The sequence below is a fragment of the Gekko japonicus genome, unplaced genomic scaffold (assembly GCF_001447785.1).
Source record: "Gekko japonicus isolate JY-2015 unplaced genomic scaffold, Gekko_japonicus_V1.1 scaffold114, whole genome shotgun sequence".
In the NCBI taxonomy this organism is placed as follows: domain Eukaryota; kingdom Metazoa; phylum Chordata; class Lepidosauria; order Squamata; family Gekkonidae; genus Gekko; species Gekko japonicus.
Window position 1 is genome coordinate 1,077,028 of NW_015173125.1, and position 19,835 is coordinate 1,096,862.

At 43.2% G+C, this 19,835-nt stretch overlaps 1 protein-coding gene across 1 annotated transcript in view; it reads left to right on the forward strand.

The window, feature by feature from the left end:
* Window positions 1-1,557: 1,557 nt before the first annotated feature.
* The window catches only part of HIVEP2 (human immunodeficiency virus type I enhancer binding protein 2), a 27,941-nt gene continuing 9,663 nt past the window's right edge, over window positions 1,558-19,835 (forward strand). The window contains exons 1-3 of the mRNA XM_015421992.1: window positions 1,558-6,741; window positions 8,825-8,979; window positions 17,606-17,781. Of these exons, the coding sequence (XP_015277478.1) occupies window positions 1,573-6,741; window positions 8,825-8,979; window positions 17,606-17,781 (5,500 nt within the window). The 5' untranslated portion in view covers window positions 1,558-1,572. The remainder of the gene's footprint in view (window positions 6,742-8,824; window positions 8,980-17,605; window positions 17,782-19,835) is intronic.

The following is a 19,835-nucleotide window of genomic DNA, read 5'->3' on the forward strand; positions in this document are numbered from 1 at the left end:
TCTCTATTGATCAGCAGACACTGCTTGTTGTATCATGATGTTTTTTATTTACCTTTTCCTTCCAGTGCAGTCTGGTGCAGTCTGAGGAATATATAGTGCAATCTTATGCAGAGTTATTCCAGGCTTAAGACATAACTACATGATATGCCTGACACATGCTGGGTCATGCGTGCACCACCAAAGTCGCAAAGTTGGGAGAACTCACCTTCTTTGCTGCTGTAAGGGGTGAAAAGAAGCTTCCAGTTTTCTTCCTACCCTGCCTTTGCCAGGAGAAAGGGAAATGGATGGGCTTTTTGCCCCTTTTATCTCCACATGTCCTTCCTAGGGCACATGAGCCAAAGAAATGGGAGTCCCCCCAAGTTTGCAAAACTGTCTATCAGTGTGGGTCCAGTGTGTGGATTAAAGGATCTGCAGATGAGCCCACACTTGAGTATAGAATATACAAGAAGGGGGACCCACGATACTCGTGGAGGGGGAGGAGAAGCTCCATGGGAGGAGAAAGAAGCAGCCCACACCACTCCAAGCCTTCTCCCTCCCCCCCCAGCACCAGCGATGAGGCCTGAACTCGGCCCGCCAAGCTTTCTCCCTCCCCCCTTCCCTAGCGGCAGCAGTGGCAAGGTCTGGCCGGCCCACCGAGCTTTCTCCCTCCCCCCAGTGGAAGTGGTGGTTGCGAGGCCTGAGCTTGGCCCACCAAACTTTCTCCCTCCCCCCCGGATGGCGGTGAGGTCTGAGGGGCTTACAGCCACCAGCCGGCCAAGCCTTCTCCCGGCCCCTCCCCCTCTCCCTCCCTGGCTGCAGCGGCAAAGCCATTCTCAGAGCATTCCCTATGCCCGCGCAGGGCACGCTCTTTTACTTTGGGGGGGGATTTAAATATCCCCCGCATATTTTTTCCAAGTTTTCAGATTTTTCTGCACATATGGGGATTGCCCCAAATGTGCAGGAAAACCTCCCTGCCTCCCAAGTGTCCCCAATGTGCTGATTTAGATATCCGCACGGAGCGGGCATGTTGGGAATTAGATATATAGATAATGGAGGAGAGAAGAGACACACTGAGCAATAGTTTTCAGTGTCAGCCTAGGTTCTTGTAACATGGAGTTCCTTTCTCACTGGCCCTGTAAAATGTTTCTCTTAATCTAAATCTAATTGTATTGACCTTTGTATTTATTTATTTTTTAAAGGTTGCTGCATCTTTTGGGAAGGACTGTCTGGAACCCTGCTTTAGTTGATGAACAAATACATCCCTTTCCATCGCTCTCCATCTGAAGACTTAATAGCCATGGATAATGTTGAAATGCCATAGAAAGTCTTGACGAATATACAGTAACCTGTTCAGCAAGAATTCCTGCCATGAACAGAACGGTGACAGTTAATTTTTAGCATAGAGCTACATAAAGATCTAATGCCTATAAGACTACTATGTGAAAAGTTCCACAGAGAAAGTGAAGTCTGTGAACTTGGGACAGCTCTGGAGAAATGGGAGCAAGCAATCTTTAAAAAAGCACAGCACTGGATACACTTCATGTGCCTGCACAGCTTTCAAGTGAACTAGCACTTAAGACCTTGTGTGACAAAATGGACTCTGGAGATACAGCTGTAGGGCAAAATGCTACCTCAAGGTCTGCAGAAATAGCTAAAGTACCAAGTAGATGGCTGCAGGAACATTCAGCTAATGTTAAGATGAGTGCAATTGGAGGCCTGGAGGGACAGGCACAAATCGATCCTGAACACATGGGAAACCCTGCATCTGCACAACTTTTTAGTTCTGGGAAAGTGGTGTCACCTAGTGATACCAACCAGCAAGCCACAGAGAAGCAATACCCACAGCACCTTCCAAGTCCATACTCATGTCAACATTCGCTTTCTTTCCCTCAGCATTCATTGCCACAAGGATTCTTGCACAACCTAAAGCCGCATCAGAGCCTGGAAAGCCACAAGTGGCAGTTTCCTGGTCATCTGCAACAAGTTGCCTCTGAAGATTTATTTCCATTTCATATGCATGGCCATAGTGGAAGTTTTTCCAGGAAGAAAATTTCCAGCTTGAACCCTGCTTACAGCCAGTATTCTCAGAAATGTATAGAACAGCAGTTGGAAGATGGTCATAAGAAAGAACATAAGCCCAAAAAGCCTGGCAAGTACATTTGTCCTTACTGTAGCAGGGCCTGTGCCAAACCTAGTGTACTTAAGAAACATATTAGGTCCCACACTGGGGAACGTCCATACCCTTGCATCCCTTGTGGTTTCTCTTTTAAGACAAAGAGCAATTTATACAAGCATAGGAAATCTCATGCCCACGCAATTAAAGCAGGATTAGTACCTTTCACAGAGTCAGCTGTATCTAAATTGGAGCTAGATCCCAGTTTCATTGATGTGGAAGCAGAGATACATTCAGATGGGGAGCAGAGTACAGATACTGATGAAGAGGCTTCATTACTTGTTGAAGGTTCTGACAAACTGAGCCCAGTTCCACAGATTCCGTTGGACATTACTAGCAGCAGCGGTTTTCATTCATCAATAGAAGAATCTTTAGGGGGGCCAATGAAAGTTCCTATTTTGATTATTCCTAAAAGTGGGGTGCAGTTACCATGTGAAAGCTCCCAGAATGTTGGATCTGACAATCTACAAAGTCCTTCATTGAATACAAAGTCTGATGACTCTCATACAGTTAAGCAGCGACTTGCACTAAGACTGTCTGAGAAGAAAGGGCAGGATTCTGAGCAGTCATTAAATCTTTTGAGCCCACATAGCAAAGGAAGCACTGATTCTGGTTATTTTTCACGCTCAGAAAGTGCAGAGCAACAAATAAGCCCCCCCAATACCAATGCAAAGTCTTATGAAGAAATAATCTTTGGGAAATTCTATAGGATTAATCAAAGGACTGCACAACCATTAGCGACAGCCAATCAGGATCATAGTTCAGTGGGTAGGAAAGGCAAGGCAGAGCCACTACCTCTTATAAACCCTAGATTAGACTTCAAGATGCTTGAAGAACGAATGTCTCCAAACAAAGAAGCACTAATTGATCCTAGCAAAATCAGCACTATAAAAAGCACCCACGTCTTTAACGATAGCAGTATAGAGTCCAAACAGTCTCCGACTGTAACATCATCCATCAAAAGTGAATCAAGCCTTTATCCAAGAAGTCAACCAGGTGACATCTCTCTGCTTTTAGAACCTCCCACAGATACAAACCCACTGATTAGAAGTAACTCCATGCCAACCTCATCTGCAACCAGTTTGAATGTCCCAACAGCTTTGAGAGGAAGCCATTCATTTGATGAGAGGATTACTGGTTCAGATGATGTATTTTATCCTGGGACGATAGGAATACCCCATCAACGAATGTTAATAAGACAAGCAGCCTTTGAGCTTCCGTCATTGCTGGAAGGACATTCAGATTCAGAGTACCATGGCAGAATAGGGAAGAACATTATGATTGCTTCTGCCAGATCAACAGCAGGAGAGAAAGGGCTAGGCATGAGAGAGAAGAAGTTGTTGGTAGGAGAGAGAATTTTTTATGAGGGGGACTCCTCAGGAAAGCACTACAGAAAATGGGAAGAATATGGAAATCTGAAACAAAGCTATAGAGACACATCAACGTTGAGTGGGTCAAAGCAAGGAGAATTTTATACTGAATCACCTACACACTTTCAGGCAGTGTCTTCTACATATGGCATTACATTTGAAAACAGAAAGCGACGAATACAGAAGAGTGTTGGAGATGAGGAGGACACGCCGTCATTGTGCAGTGGTGCTACCGGCAGCCCCATGGCTGGTGATTTTGATCCCAAACTGGCAATCCAGGAAGGACCAAGGAGTGGATATGTAGCTCAATGCCATGATAGTTCTCCTCATTCTCATCCAGAGCACTTTGAAGTCTGTCGGCCCAATCTACAGTCAGGAAGCCCAGCCCCTACGTTAGATGAATGTCCCTTAACTATTGATCAAGAGAAGGCTGTAGAGGCTCTGAGTAGAAAAGGAAATGTAATCTCTGTCATTCAGCACACAAATTCATTGAGCCGGCCAAACTCATTTGAAAGGTCTGAATCTACAGATCTTGTTGCTTTCCAGCAAGATAAAATGTATTCATCATCCGAAACTTGTGAAAGCGAGATTGCAGAGTCCCCAATGAGCCCAGACAGGGTTCAGAAGACAGAAAATGCTGACAGTGAAAGCAAACAGCCTCCTTCATCACAACATTCTCAGCCATATCATATGCAGCCCAGACTTGTTCGTCAGCATAATATACAGGTACCTGAGATTCGTGTTACAGAGGAACCAGATAAGCCTGAGAGAGACAGAGAAGTTCCGGTAAAAGAGCAAGAGAAGCCTCCAGAAGAATTCCAGTGGCCCCAGAGAAGTGAAACCCTTTCCCAACTCCCAGCTGAAAAGCTTCCACCTAAGAAGAAGCGTTTGCGGCTTGCTGACTTGGAGCACTCCTCAGGAGAGTCCAGCTTTGAGTCTACAGGGACAAGCCTTTCCCGCAGCCCTAGTCAAGAGAGTAATTTGTCCCACAGCTCAAGTTTTTCAATGTCCTTTGAGAGGGAGGATAGTATTAAGTTTATAACATCAACCAAACAGGATGAGTTTGGGAAACAGTCTGAATTTTTAACCGTCCCAGCTGGTGCTTATTCTCTTTCCGTCCCTGGCCATCACCAACAGAAAGAAATGAGACGTTGCTCATCTGAACAGATGCCATGCCCTCCCCCTGCTGAAATCCCTGAGATACGAAGTAAATCCTTCGACTATGGAAATCTTTCTCATGCTTCTGCAGCAGGAGCGCTTCCTATTGCCTTGTCTCCAGCGAGAGAAAGGAAGAAATGCTTTTTGGTCCGTCAGGCTTCTTTCAGCGGTTCCCCAGAGATTCCCCAGGCTGATTCCAGCATGGAACAAAATATAAAGCAAGAGCAAATGGAACATGTCCATGTCAGCCTTCGGTCTTCCCAAGTTGCTTGGCCTCATTCCCCCTCTTCTATTCAGTCAGATGACTCTGGGAGGCAGTCTGCTGGTTCCTGTGCACCGCAAAGCACTAGCTTGTCCCCCCTTTCCCATCTCTCAGTCCCACAGGCACCTTATATTCCAGGCAAATATTCAGCAGAACAGCATCTATTTGCACTGCAAGAAAAAGTCCCTTTTCTCCCCGTCCACAACACTTTGTTGCCATTTCAATATCCATCTGTCTGCATGACTCACTTGCCAGCCCAGCCCAGCACTTTGTGGCCCTCAGAACTTTCACAGACACATTTCTCTCATCATTTTGCACAGCAGCTTCAAAAATCCTATACCAAGCAACCTTTCCCAGCAGAAAGTCATCCAAGTTACCATCTGGAATATGCTCAGGAGCATGTTCGAAAGAAAACTGCTGATTATGTACATAGTAAAGAGCAAACCTACCAGCGTTACTCAGGAACATCTGGGCAGTATTCTAAAAATGCACTTGCAACATACCAGCCAGATTGTAGCATTAAATCAACAGATACCTCTTCTGAGCAGCACCTGCAGGTAGATTTTGAAACCCAGAATGTTGGACCGGTTCAATCATTACCAGGTACAGTTGTTCCCGTGAGGATTCAGACCCATGTGCCATCCTACGGTAGCGTCATGTACACAAGCATTTCCCAGATTATGGCTCAGAGCAGCAGCCCTGCTATTGTCATTTGCAAAGTAGATGAGACGCTTTCTCAAAGAACGTTAGCAACAAGTGCAACCATGCATGGAATAGGATTTAACATTGCACAGATGTTAGGCCAACATGGAGGTTTGGAAAAGTATCCTTTATGGAAAGTACCACAGACTCTATCACTTAATTTGGAATCTACCATCCCATTGTGCTTGGCCTCCAGCACAGATTCAGCTTCTACCCTAGGTGGAAACAAACGAATGCTGTCACCCGCAAGCAGTTTGGAGCTGTTTATGGAGACCAAACAACAAAAGAGAGTAAAGGATGAAAAAATGTATGGACAGATTGTTGAGGAACTAAGTGCTGTGGAACTCACTAATTCAGATATAAAGAAAACCTTCCCCAGGCCACAAAAACCTCAGCTGGTTAGGCAGAGCTGTACTACTGAGCCAAAAGAGAGTCTTCCCTCCATCGTGTCCTCTTCTCCACTCTCGTCCTCATCATCTCAAGATTTGCCAGCTACCACAGTGCCCCCCACTGAGCCTTCACCACCAAGCAGGGAAAAGCTTCTCAGTTTTGACTCTGCTTCACCAGGTCAAAAGTCCAGTAGCATGTCTGAAGGCAGAGAATCCCCAGAAGAACTGGATGTAGATGAAACTGCATCAGATATGAGTCTGAGTCCACAGAGATCACTTTTGTCCTCAGGGGAAAGTCATATAGAAGACAAAGCCAAGCAGCAGAAATTGCCCTTTGGTATGTTGGTTCAAATGGCAACCCAACCAAGTGGGAAAGCAGTGACCTCAACTATCCTTCTTACAGATCTTGCTGACTTCCAGCAAATTCTACAGTTCCCTACTTTGCGCACCACTACGACTGTGAGTTGGTGTTTCTTAAACTACACAAAACCCAATTTTGTTCAACAAGCAACCCTAAAATCATCTGTTTATGCCTCATGGTGTATTAGTTCATGCAATCCAAACCCATCAGGACTGAGTACGAAGATTACCCTGGCACTCCTAAGGTCCAAGCAGAAAAACAGTACAGAGATTTATACTTTGGCACCAATGCATCGGCCTGGAGCTGGGAAACTAACGTCATCAAGTGCATGGAAACCATTTACTCAGGTAGTAATAGATTCCTAAAGTTCTGTACATTTTGATATGGACTTTGTAATATACTGAAAAGTTACATGCATTTGAGAATGTTCAGGGTAATGTTGTTGTTGTTTTAAATATTGCCTATAGACCAGTGCATGTTACATTGTATTACCTTGGGATGGTGCCCAGTGGGGATTTCTTCAGGAAATATCTGTGAACAAGAGCTTTTAAGAACTCAGCATCCTGCTTACAGACCATCACTTAAAAATTGTTGTGGGTTTTCAATACCATGCAACACTTTTCATGGGAAACATTTGCATGGAGAAAGATGTTACATTAAAATTCATTGCAAAGAGGTAATTTTGTTAGCCTTTTATAGCAAAACATAACAAAAGTTCAGTGGCACCTTAAAGACTTAACATTTATTTTTAATACAATCTTTTGTGAATCACAGCTCACTTGTTCAGATATGTGGAATTAAATCAAACTAGAATTCTACTTAAGGGGGAAGAGGGCTTGTTCAGTGTGATTTCCATCATGAGTCTTTCAAGTGTAAATTCTCTGTGTGAGCAACTAGGACAGGATTATCAGTCACTTACACAGTTACTGCTAATCATATTCTAGGCATTTACACAGATAATTTACACTTGGAAGATTCATGACAGAATTCACACCCAGCCTTTCTGTCCCAGTTGTCATACCTCATGAAAAGAGGTTTGAGTCACAAAAGCTCATATTGAAATAAATACTGTTAATTTTTAAGGTACCACTTTTATTTTACATTAGAACTGGCCCAATATAAACATAAGCAAAAGGAAAATCTGGTGTTTCAGGATGTTTTGGATCTAAATACTGTTAATTTTTAAGGTACCACTTGAGTTTTATTTTACATAAGAACTGGCTCAATATAAACATAAGCAAAAGGAAAAACTGGTGTTTCAGGATGTTTTGGATTTTGTGCTTAGTACAGATCTTAATTTTTAAAAATCAAAACAAAATGTCATCTTGGTATACTGCATGTAATTTCTCCCAAATGCAAAGTACATCAAACTCTTGAATTATCTAAAAATGAATCTGTATGAGGATGTAATTCTCTCAGCAATAGTTATGGCCTCACTGCTTTTTTATTTATTTTTTACTTTCAACACTGTACTTCCTTTATATATCATCGTAACTCCAGATATAATTAATGGTCTTGAAAAACTGACAAGACTAAACTACGGTGCTGAGGATTTTAGTTTCTCATATCTGAATTAACTATTTTGGACTTTTAAAACATAGCTGTTGGTAACATTTAGCCATGAATATGTGAAATGAGCAGAGGCTTCCAGGTTTTGCCCAAAGTTAATAACGTATGTTCAAAACATTTTTAAATCAGTCACAGGCTTGAGAAGATTGTAAACTATTTCCAATCTACAGCTAGAAAAATGTGTTGGAATCCCAAGGCCCTCTCAGCATTTAAAAAAACGTGTGTGTGTCAGTCCTGCACAGGCCCAAGTAAGTCAGATGAGGCACTAGCATCAAATGTGGTAGTTGCCTGGCATTTTTCCAAACCTGGTGCAGACTTTTATTTCTCCTGGTATTTGGGTCATCCCAGAATTTCTGTCTCTGCTATGAATGAGTGACTAATGCGTTGGGTTGGGGAAATCAAAGGCAGCTGGACATGGTTGTCGCCACATCACTGCCTTTTGAACTGTAGGCAGAGAAAATAGTGTGTCTTAACCACACCAACCCTGATGGGCCAGATGGCTTTGAGCAGACTATGACTTGAAATTCCAGTGCTAGCAGTGACTGATTTTGATCACCCAGTAAGTCTTTTTTAAAAAAAAATCCTTATTTTTTTGTGTTTTATATGAAAATGTGATGTGGTGGTATGATTATAGCATCCCCAGAACAGGGCACTTCAAGAACTGTCCTTAGTCACCACACATGTATTGTTTGGTCAAACAAGTGGCCAAATTAATTGGCTTACGGAGTCTGAGCATGTTTAAGGTTGAAGCTTGTCCTAAAATATTTACTATAATGTTTTTAAAATACTGTTAATTCTGCTTTAGATTTTTTTTTATTCTCAAGCAGTTAAAACAATTAGTAATTCTGCTTCATTTCACAGATGAAACAAGAGCCATTCTTCATATTTGGGAGCAAGTTTGAAAAGAAGGTAGTAGGGTCTGTTGTCAAAGAAAGAATAAAAGGAGACAGCCATGGTGACAAAGATATTGCATCCAAACAAACTGAGCCAATGCGGATTAAAATCTTTGAAGGAGGGTAAGAACATAAGACTGGGGGAAATCATTTGTGTTCTAATATTTTAGAAAAAGGCCAGGAACAAATAGCTTCTTGGGACTTACATCAATCCGGTGATGGTGTTGATTATTTTTAAACAACTGATACCTGTCCATACATACATACACACTGGCCCGTAGCTAACATAGGGCCCACGGGGCCTGGCCCCCTAGTATTTCCTATGGGCACCCCTCCTCCCCGGGCGGACCCCTAAGTGCCCCAACTTGCCACCTGCATTGTACTTTGATTTAATTAGCTGGGGGGGCCCAGGCCCCCTCCCCAAAAATTCCCTAGCTATGGGGCTGCATACACACCCCATATTACAAACTGCTTTTGAAGAAATTTTTAGCAAAATTCTAAAGTCACTTTGAGTTCGTTTCCCAGCTATTTAGATCCTAGCCAGTTGTTATTTTTACACACAATCATAATTTTTAATGGTCATAGATACCATTTGTACAGTTATTTTTACCCCTAAAATTCCATTAAGAGGTTGCTTTAAAATGCTGCAACTACCAGTTAGTTAAAACATACAAGAAATGTTCCTGCAAGGACTTCTGGGAGGCATTTCATATTACCCTGCCTCACTATTTCCTCTTTCCTTTCTCCAAAAGCTCTATAGCCTCCCCCTTTCCTGCTTTCTTCTCTACTTCCCACCCACTAGCCAACCTACCGTTATCTCTCTCTGTTCAGCTTTCATACCTTCCCTCTCCTGGCAGCATCTCCCCAGGAAAACTGTGGTCCAGTTGGGCCCAGTTGCATGGTACTGATTCCTGGACTGGGCCCAGTTGCAAAGTGGTAAACATGCAAGGACTTGCAAGGGGCACCTTACATAACCTTGTATCCCCTTCCCCACAATATTTCCTCTTGCGCTCTTCCTGTGAACCCCATATCCTCACCCATACCTGCATCCCTCTCTCCTTCCCACCCATCAACCAATCTACCTTTTATCTGCCTGACATCTTCAGTTATACTTCATTTATACTGTCTTCTACCACAGTGAGAATGCAAAGCAGCCTACATTATTCTCCTCCCCATTTTATCCTCACACTACAGCAACCCTGTGAAGTAAGTTGGGCTGATAATGTGTAACTGGCCAAAGGTCACCCAGTGAGCTTCTGCTGCAGAGAGGTGGCCTGGGTCTCCCAGATCCTAGTATGAAACTGTAACTGCTACACCACACTGGCTTTCATGGGGTTGCTGCTGTTGAATGGTAGCAAGCAGTCGGTCCTCAATGAATCCTATAACTCTCAAGGTACCAAGTTCTCTGGTGGTGGCTGCCAGGTCTAATCATGATGAGTCCTCCCTCAAAGGCCAAAACAGCCCTGGAAAGGGTCCTGTCCTCTCCCCCTGCCTTTTACTGACAGAAACCAAAGCTTGAAGGCTGGCAGTACTGTTGTGGTTGCCTAGCAATGGCCACTGGGTTTCAAAGCTGCAGGCATTCCTTCTATTATTTTGTAGGCTTAAACCCCCAATATACTTTTTTCAGATTTCAGGTTTTTCTGCAAACTTGGGGCGTTTTTCAGGTTTTTAGAGAGATTTGCCTTGTCCATGGCTCCGATCTCAAGATTTAAGTATCCACAGATCTGGCCAAGCTGACAATTAGACATAATTATAAATATGAGAACCAGTGTCATATAATGACCTAGGTTAAAGTCACTGTCCTGAACTCTTTAGAGGGAGGTGGTTATAAAGGTTAAAAATTGTAATAATAAATAAGCAATAACAAGAAAAAATCTATTATTTCTTCTTCTGTGATGGTTTTGATATCATTCATTAAAAGTATTGATGATTATCACTCCTGTGCTGCAAGTTAGTAAATATCTAAAACGTGGATCTTGAGTAACTTGCAGGATTCAGAAGGCGACAGGCCTGGTGGTGGTATCAGAAGCATTTATAGAACTTCCATTCCTTGGACAGCCTGGCATACTGCTTGTGTGCTGAATAGTCCAGGGAAAGAAAACAGGACTGAGTTTATCTTCTGTGAGATACTCTGCTGCACCCTCACCAAGTAAAGAATCATGCATTTCACTCCAGTCTTCTTCCTTATGCAGTAGGGCAGTGGTTCCCAACCATTTGTTATGGTGACCCAAGGTCCAAATTTATTATTATTATTATTTATTATTTATTTATTTATTTATTAATCAGATTTATACCCCGCCCTCCCCCGTAGGGCTCAGGGCGGCTAACAAGGCAAGAAATCTTGCAACGATAAAAACATATATCATATAGTTTAAAACACATGTACAGTTTAAAAGCCAATCACAATAAAAATTAAATTTAAATTTAAATTTACTTGGTATGGTGACTCACTTAGAAAGAACATGCAGAAATCAATAAAATTGCAAAACCCCACTCTCACTGGGTTAAATGGAGCATATCTGCTTTTCCTTTGCAACATGTGTAAGGTGTGCAGTTTATGCAGAAATGAGATAATGGTGATATAGTGCATATAGTATTTCCAGAATGAAATGTGAATCCTCCTGAAATATCTGAATGCAGTGGGGTTTTTTGCACATGGGCTCCTCTAACTTATTATCTCCATTAGCTTGTATATTTTTTTTTTAGAAAGACAATCTAATAATATTCTCAACATAATTTTTTTCAATTTATGGTAGTGCTGCGTTTACTGATGGGTTTGTTCTTTTACTTTGTGTGCCTCAACAGCATGAGTTTGTTACTCAAAAAGCATTGGCACTACTGATAAGTCTCATGATTCAAATGAATGTATTTGAATAGCAAAATTTATTCTCCATCAGTCGTGACTATAAGCCATAAGGGGATTGAACAACTATTCTTTTAGGAAAATAACCAATTCAAGAAGTCTAGCTTACTATATTATCTATTTTGCCATTCAGGGTTTTAATTTCCTTTCATGAACAGTAAATTTACAAAATTATGAAGAGAAAAAAATCTGAGGTGTCTTGGCCATAGTTATGTGGCTTCATTAATGGAAAATGAGCCTCTTAAACCAAGCATTTTCCCACTACTGTGTGATCAGGTAGGATCATGATTTTCCTGTCCACATAACCTCATTGTGCCTTCAAAGCATATCATCCAGTGATACAAAAATAATGGCAGTCACAGAGGACATATGTCAAGGAAGGGGTAGTAGGGGCAAAGAGGTTAGAGGACTTGATATCATACTGATAGGACCTTAGCCATATATCCATGGACAGAATACCTAACAAATGGAACCCCAGTTTCTCCAACCAGCATCAGCTGAGGAAGAAATTATGGGACCTGTGTTGGTTAATGGGGAGAGTGGTGAAAAAAAAATGAAAGTAGCAGTGCCTCCAGCCTACTGGCTTCCAATTTCAAAACAACTCCCCAGTCCCTCTAATCACCTGCTACCTTTCATAAGTAGAACTTAAAATACTAATAGGGTTTATTCAGCAAGGAAGGGATGCGTAATTAAAGTAGGACACACATATATAAACTGCAAACTTAGGCAGCTCAGTTTAAAATTGGATCAGCAGAGATGATAGAGTATTATGTCCCCCGAAGGGCCTTACATTCGGCATATCAACATCTACTGGTAATCCGCAGCCCAAAAGATGTCTGGCTAGCTTCAACTAGGGCCAGGGCCTTTTCGGCCCTGGTCCCGACCTAGTGGAATGAGTTCCCAATAGAAATCTGGGTCCTGCGGGATCGTTTACAGTAGTGTGTCCTACTTTATTGTTTTTTGTGATCACCAGGCTGCTTGGTGAGCTCACTCTGGAGCGGGCCACATAGAACTGTCCATTTAAGAAGCAGTCGTCTGTTAAGTCAACTCCTGCTACCTTCCACGAAAGTGATGGCCTCTCTACTTGTATTCCTGGATTGTTTTGCTCATATGGAGACTGTGTTGTTCTGAGCACCTCAGGGTGATCTTGCTGGTACTTGGCCTGTGCAGCTCAGTGCACTGCAGGAGTACTATGTGCAAATGTCTTTGCCGCATTCCTAAGTTGCCTCCTCCTTGTAGTGTTGGTGTATCTGGCTCAATGTTTGCCAGGAGCTTTCTTGGGGGCAGTAAGAGGTGTGAGAGGGTAGTGATGTGGTGGACATTTCTTCAGGTTCATGAGGGAGGCACACACATCGAAATGGCTCCTAGAAATGTCCTTTACTATCTCCCCATAAACATTCATACTGTGACGACCCCTTTACTGGGGAGGTCTGGTTTCCCTTTAAAAGTGTACTTTATGTTTTTCTCTACTGGGTAATCCGGCTGCCACCAGGAAATTTAAGGCTTTCCAAACCTTTATAATATAATATTCATCACTGGGTAGGTATATCGAGGGTTTAAGCTTTCGAGGAACTATGTGGTCTGAGGAAGGATTCTTTCCAGAGCTGGTATACTTGAATGAAATAGGATTTATTTAAAGAAAGCATAAATACGAGGGTAGAACCATGTAACTAGTAAAGTAGGTATAACACACAGTCTGCTCCCTACTGACAGGGATTTTTCCTTAGGTAACTTTGTAACACTTTTTCCTTCATGTCCATATAATCTTTACTGTTTCCTAGACACTCAGCTTCAGCTTATAATTGTTTCAACACAGAACTGCTTGTCACTTTCTTTCAGACACAGCACTTAACTCTCATATCACACACAAGAAGGTCTCTCCTTCAGACCTGAGAACTAAACTCATCCCACACAGGGATGGGTCTCACTCCTCTCATACACAGAACTTCTGCTTCTCTCACAGAAATCAGAACTTAACTCCTTAACTGAACATCAACTGTCTTCATCAACTGGCATATCTCTAACTGACCCTCTTGATAGACATTCAAATCCTCCACACAGCATCCATTCCAAAACCCCTCCCCCTCTCTGTCACTCACCAATCATATCACTTGCCTAATTCCAGCACTCTAGATTATCATCACAGCCATGCAAACCAAACTTTTAAAGCCACACACACACAGTTAAACATGAAATCATTACAATACCCTGGCCCTGCTCCTGCATCTGACAGGCACCGGTCTGTCTGGTGTTGGGTGGGATTGTATTTAAAGGCATCGGGGAGGCTGGGCCAGCAGCAGTGCTAAGGCAATCCTGCTGAGCAAACCTCCCCAGCGGCTGTAAGCATCCCAGCTCCTCTCCTACACCTGACAGGCAGTTGCCTGTCCAGTGTAGGAGGGGGAGGGGGGAGGAGTATTAGAAGCTACTATGGAGGCAGGGCTAGCAGGATCATTAAGGTGTTACTGCTGGGGCAGGCTCCCTTATGGCTTTAAGCACCCTGCAACCACTGCTGCACCTGACAGACTGTCAGGTTCAACAGCATGCAAAACTCCACACACGTTCCAAGGAATCATTATGCTTTATTAGTCTACAGGTCTGTTGCCAGCTTATATAGGTACATTGTTAGGAATAACTGTGAAGGCTGAGGCATCAATACATATACCATGATGCTGCAATGGGCTAAGCAAATGAAATCCAATGGCGCGCACAGGAAATCTCCCGACGGGATATTACGTCATGAACGGGAAACTCTCCGTGCACCATGAGAGCAGAAATATTCACACCGACAGTGGAATGCAAGCCCTCCCTTCTCCTCAAGGTTATGCAGATAGCACAGTCTGGCAAAGCCAGTTCGCACAGTCTCATGAGCGCCTCCTGATAGTTGTTTACAGCAGTTAAGCCAAGCAAGCAAGCATGCGCTCATGCGCAATAGACAGGGAAGAACAAAAACAAGGAAAGCATGGCAGCTAGCTGACACAGACAACCGCCTGTTCGGTGTAGGAGATGGGGGAGTGTGTTGGAAGCTATCATAGAGGCTGGGCCAGCAGCATCACTAAGGTGATCCTGCTGGGGTAGCATCCCTGATGGGTTAAAGTACCCTGGTCCTGCTCCTACACCTGACAGACACCCGTCTGTTTGTGTTGGGGGGAGATTGTATTTAAAGGCATCAGGGAGGCTGGGCCAGCAGCAGTGCTAAGGCAATCCTGCTGAGCAAACCTCCCCAATGGCCGTAAGCATCCTACCTCCTCTCCTCCACCTGACAGGCAGCTGCCTGTCCAGTGTAGGATGTGGAGGGGGGAGGAGTATTAGAAGCCACTGTGGAGGTGGGGCTGGCAGGATCACTAAGGCGTTACTGCTGGGGCGGGCACCCTCATGGCTTTAATCACCCTGCAACCGCTCCTGCACCTGACAGACAACCGCCTGTTAGGTGAAGGAGTTGGGGGGAGTTTGTTGGAAGCCATCCCACCTCCTCTCCTACACCTGACAGGCAACTGCCTGTTCAGTGTAGGAGGGGGAGGGGAGAGGAGTATTAGAAGCCACTGTGGTGGTGGGGCTGCACCTGTTAGCTGTAGGAGGTGGGGGGAGTGTGTTGGAAGCCATCAGAGAGACTGGGCCAGCAGCTTTGCTTTACCTCACAGGTGGTTGTTGGCCACTCCTGATTTCCTCAACTGTCATTAGCTCTCTGTAGTCCCCTGTAACTGTTTTTTTTTAACCTCAAAACACTGAGCTCTGAAGCTGACCAATCAGAGAGTGGGGGGGGGGTTGCAGGGAGGCAGCTGCCTGGCAGCCACATAAGAATCAATGGGGGGAGCCCATTTTACATCTTTTGACACACTTAGGGGTTGAATTTCTAAAAATCCCTTCTTAGAGAGCACCTACGCCATGGTAGGAGCACTCTCCGCAAATTTGGTGTCTCTAGGTCCATTGGTTTTATGGTGAGGGGACTTTCTTTTATATATATAAATGAATAATATTTTACTTTCTCTCAGAGGCCTTCTGCAAGTCAGTCTCAAACTTTCATGAAGCTTGGCTGCCTCTCTGTGGTGGTGATGGTGGTGCTCTCTGGGGGCTCTTGGTGCAGCTACAGATCTCTAAACTTCAGCTCTGCTTTAGGTTCCTCACTAGGTGGTGATGTTCTCTGCACACGATGTTCCTCCTTAGACAGCTTCAGTGTCCCTTTCTCCTCAGAAATTTCTCCTCTCAGACACCTCTGAGGGCTTCCTCTCAAGGACAAAATATGTTCTCCCCAAACTCCAACAAAGGGTCAAGTCCATAATGTTATGTACCCCCCCCCAACTACATAATAACTACAGCAACCTAAAAGTAGACTTGAGGCAAGTTGAATTTTTCTGTCCTGAATGTCTAGAAGGTAAAACCCTGATTCCGCAGGATTGCATGGTAACCCTTACTTCTGCATAGTAATTCCAAAGGCTACCTGTGTCTATTGGAGCAAAAGTAAAATAGAAGACCAGTGGCACCTTACAGACAAGTACATTTTGTTTAAAAAAATGTAAAAAGTTGGGAGTAGTCTTCAACCTCACTGAGCTGATAGATTATTGATTGGGTTGTGTTTTAAACCGCTTTCTCTTTGTATTGTCTCCCTCTCTGTCATTCTGTTCTTTGTAAATATATATGTTTGTCTAATAAATGTTGACCATACATCTGATAAAGATCTGACTCAGAAAATGTCATGGAATACAATTTGTTTGTCTTCCTGCATTCCTTTTTCTAGCAAACCTTTCTACCTTCCCAGCCTCATTCCATCCGAAAAACGTCCTACAAAACTTGTAGCAGCAGAAAATAAAATTATTTTAATAAAATAATACAAAAGGTAGAGAGGGAGCACAATGCAGAAAACAAGGCAACAGATTGATGATTATGGTTTTATCCAAATTCTCCATTAAACTTATAGTGAATAATACCAATTTCAGGTGAAATGGCCAGTGTGGAAACTATCTTAGTCTAAACTAGTAAACCAGTTATTATGTTTTTATATGACAGAGCTGCTTGGTTCATGGACTGCTCCTTTCACATTTACATCACTGCTTTGCTTACTAAAACAATATGTAAGCACTATATTCCATATCTTTTGTCTAAGAATGATTGTGAGGAAGGACGTCCTATATTATGAAGGGGAGGGTCCTTAAGAGCCCAAGTCTTCTAACATTATACACAAAAAGAAACAGTGGCTATGACAACAGTCTGTATGGTTGACGTAGTTAGGCAAGAATCTAGCACATGCTGTTGAATCTTTGAAGGTTTGGTAACTTCCCCAGGTATAAGAAAGATATACTGTAAAGCAGCTGTCAAGGTTGAGCCATACTACCCATTAATTGTTTGTGTGTGTGTGTGTGTGTGTGTGTGTGTGTATTTATTGAAACCTGTACATGAAATGAAATAAAAACCCTGAAAGGATTATGTATAAATCGGGAAAAATTGCCTTAGTATAGACACTGTCTTCTTTCTATTACTGTTTCTCACAATGGTCAGTAAAGTGCAGATTTGCATAAGTTTGCATTTTATTTGCTGCATGTCTCACATTCTGCAAGCTGAAACTATTTATCAAGTATACTATCAGGTTTATTATAAGATAGGAGTTCCACACAGTTCAGTATAATTCTCTTGGGATTGTCATCCTAAACTACTTTAGTCAGTGACTTTGCTTATTGCCGTAGTATCTTAACATCTAATTTTGAAAGACGTTACAATAACTGAGACATGCAAAATGAAAACTAGAGAAGCAAGTCCTGCAAATGCATGCACTTTCTCTTGATGTTGGTGTCACAATCACCAAATATGATCTGAGCCCTAAAATGTGTACATATAGTTGTCCTCATGTATGCATGTTCTGTATTTTATGACTGGTGCACTATTTTATTCCAACAGGTATAAATCCAATGAAGATTATGTGTATGTCAGAGGACGAGGACGGGGAAAGTATATTTGTGAAGAATGTGGGATTCGGTGCAAGAAGCCAAGCATGCTCAAAAAACATATCCGCACTCATACCGACGTACGGCCTTATATATGCAAGCTGTGTAATTTTGCCTTCAAAACTAAAGGTATATAGAAACTAAACAAAACTAAAGGAGGAGCCTATTCTTGGCTTTCTGCCATACATCTTTCCAATGCAAAGGAGGTTGACTTGAATCAAGATAGTTTTATTTATGAAAATGAGCCTTCATGAAATGTAACTTTCCCCTTTTGTCTAAGTGATTCAAGGATTTATGTGCAATTGAGAGACTCTTTGTGTAACTTAATTAAGAAATATGGGCTTCTACCCAGCCCATCTGTCTGCAAAGGAAATGTAGTGGCATAAAAACTGTCTTGGCAAATATTACTTTCATGCTCAAAATGTTACGGTGCTTGTATTAATTACATCAATATACAAAATGCTACAGGGATTGTACATTTGCAGTAGCACATTGTAGAGGCAGAACATTAGCTGCAGGGCAGAGAATTCCTGATCTACTGTATAGTAGGTTGGTTTCACATTTATAAATAATGCAAAAATCCACAGGCTCCAGGTGGGCCACTCTTTACACAGTTGCATTAATTATATATTGAAATGTGATGGCTCATGTTCATATGTACTTAGTAACCTGGGGTAGGGGGACTTCCATTTGTTAGCTTGTGGCTGTACAGGTAATGATGCCCCCAGGAATTAGGATTGAAGTTTTATTAGGGAGAGATCAATTTTTTTAGCAATTTTTTATGCTCATAGCGAGTTTAAATATCATGATTTTACTTATTCTTACCAAATATACATATGGTGAAATCTTGATGCCAATGGCTATTGCATCTGTTTGTGTGCATACTTACATGATAAATAAGCGGGATACAAGTAGGAACCCACAGTGACTTATGGGACACATCTCATTTCCTCCTGCCCAACTATATCCTCTCTCCTTTTGTGAAAACCCCTAGAGCTCTCCCTTTTTCCTTATAGGGTTACCAACATCCAGGCAAGGCCTGGAAACTCCTGGAATCACAACGAATCTCCCAACTAGAGATATCACTTCTCCTATTAGGGTTCTCTGCCCAAGGTTGGGAAATTCCCAGAGATTTGGGGGTAGAGCTTTGGGAGGGAAAGGTTTGGGAAGGGAAGAGACGTCATCAGGGTATAATGCCATACAGTCCACCTTCCAAAGCAGTCATTTTCTGCAGGGGATCTGATCTCTGTCATTTGGAGAACAGCAGTAATTCTGGAAATGGCTTATTTGGAGGGTGGAGTCTGTAGCATTATACTCCTCTGAGGTCCCTCTCCTCCTCCTCAAACCCCAACGTGCCCAGGCTTCACCCCCCAAATTTCTAGGAATTTTCTAACCTGGAGTTAGCAACCCTATCTCCTTCCCACCCGACCCAACAGCCAACCTACATTTATCTGCACCTCTGTCTTAAGCTTCTCCCCCACACACACCCCAGCAGCTTCCACTTAGGAAAACTGTGGCCCAGTTGTATGGTGCCACCCAGTGGGTCAGGCCCACTGGCATGGCAGGGAACTCTCAGGGACGTGTGGGGTAGCACTGCACTTTCCCCTGTATCTGCCTCCCCACATTATTTCTTTCCCTCCTCCTGACAAAACCCATATCCTCTGCCCTTTCCTTGCCTCATTCCCTCCTTTTAAAGTCATTATCCAACCTACATTTTATCTGCCTACTATCTTCAGCAATATTTATTATTTATTCACTTTATTTATACCCCGCCTTTCTTCACAGTGGTGCCCAAAGCAGCTTATTCTCCTCTCCTCCTTTTTATCTGCACAACAACCCTGTGAGATATGAAAGTATGTGACTGCTCCAAAATCATCCAGTGAGCTACCACAGGAAGATGGGGATTCAAGCCTGGGTCTCCCAGACCCTGCTCTGAAACTCTGCACTAGGGCTGCCAAGTGGGGGCGGGTGGCGGGTAAACCCCCGCTTTGGAGGCCCGATTTCCGCCACCGCGAAAACGGGCCCCAGGGGGAACCCCGCCCCCCCGAAGCGCAGTGTGGTTAGGATGAGATGGTTAGACAGTGTCATTGATGCAACGAACATGACATTGAGCCAACTTCAGAGGACGGCGGAAGACAGGAAGGCCTGGTGTGATCTGGTCCATGGGGTTGCAAAGAGTCGGA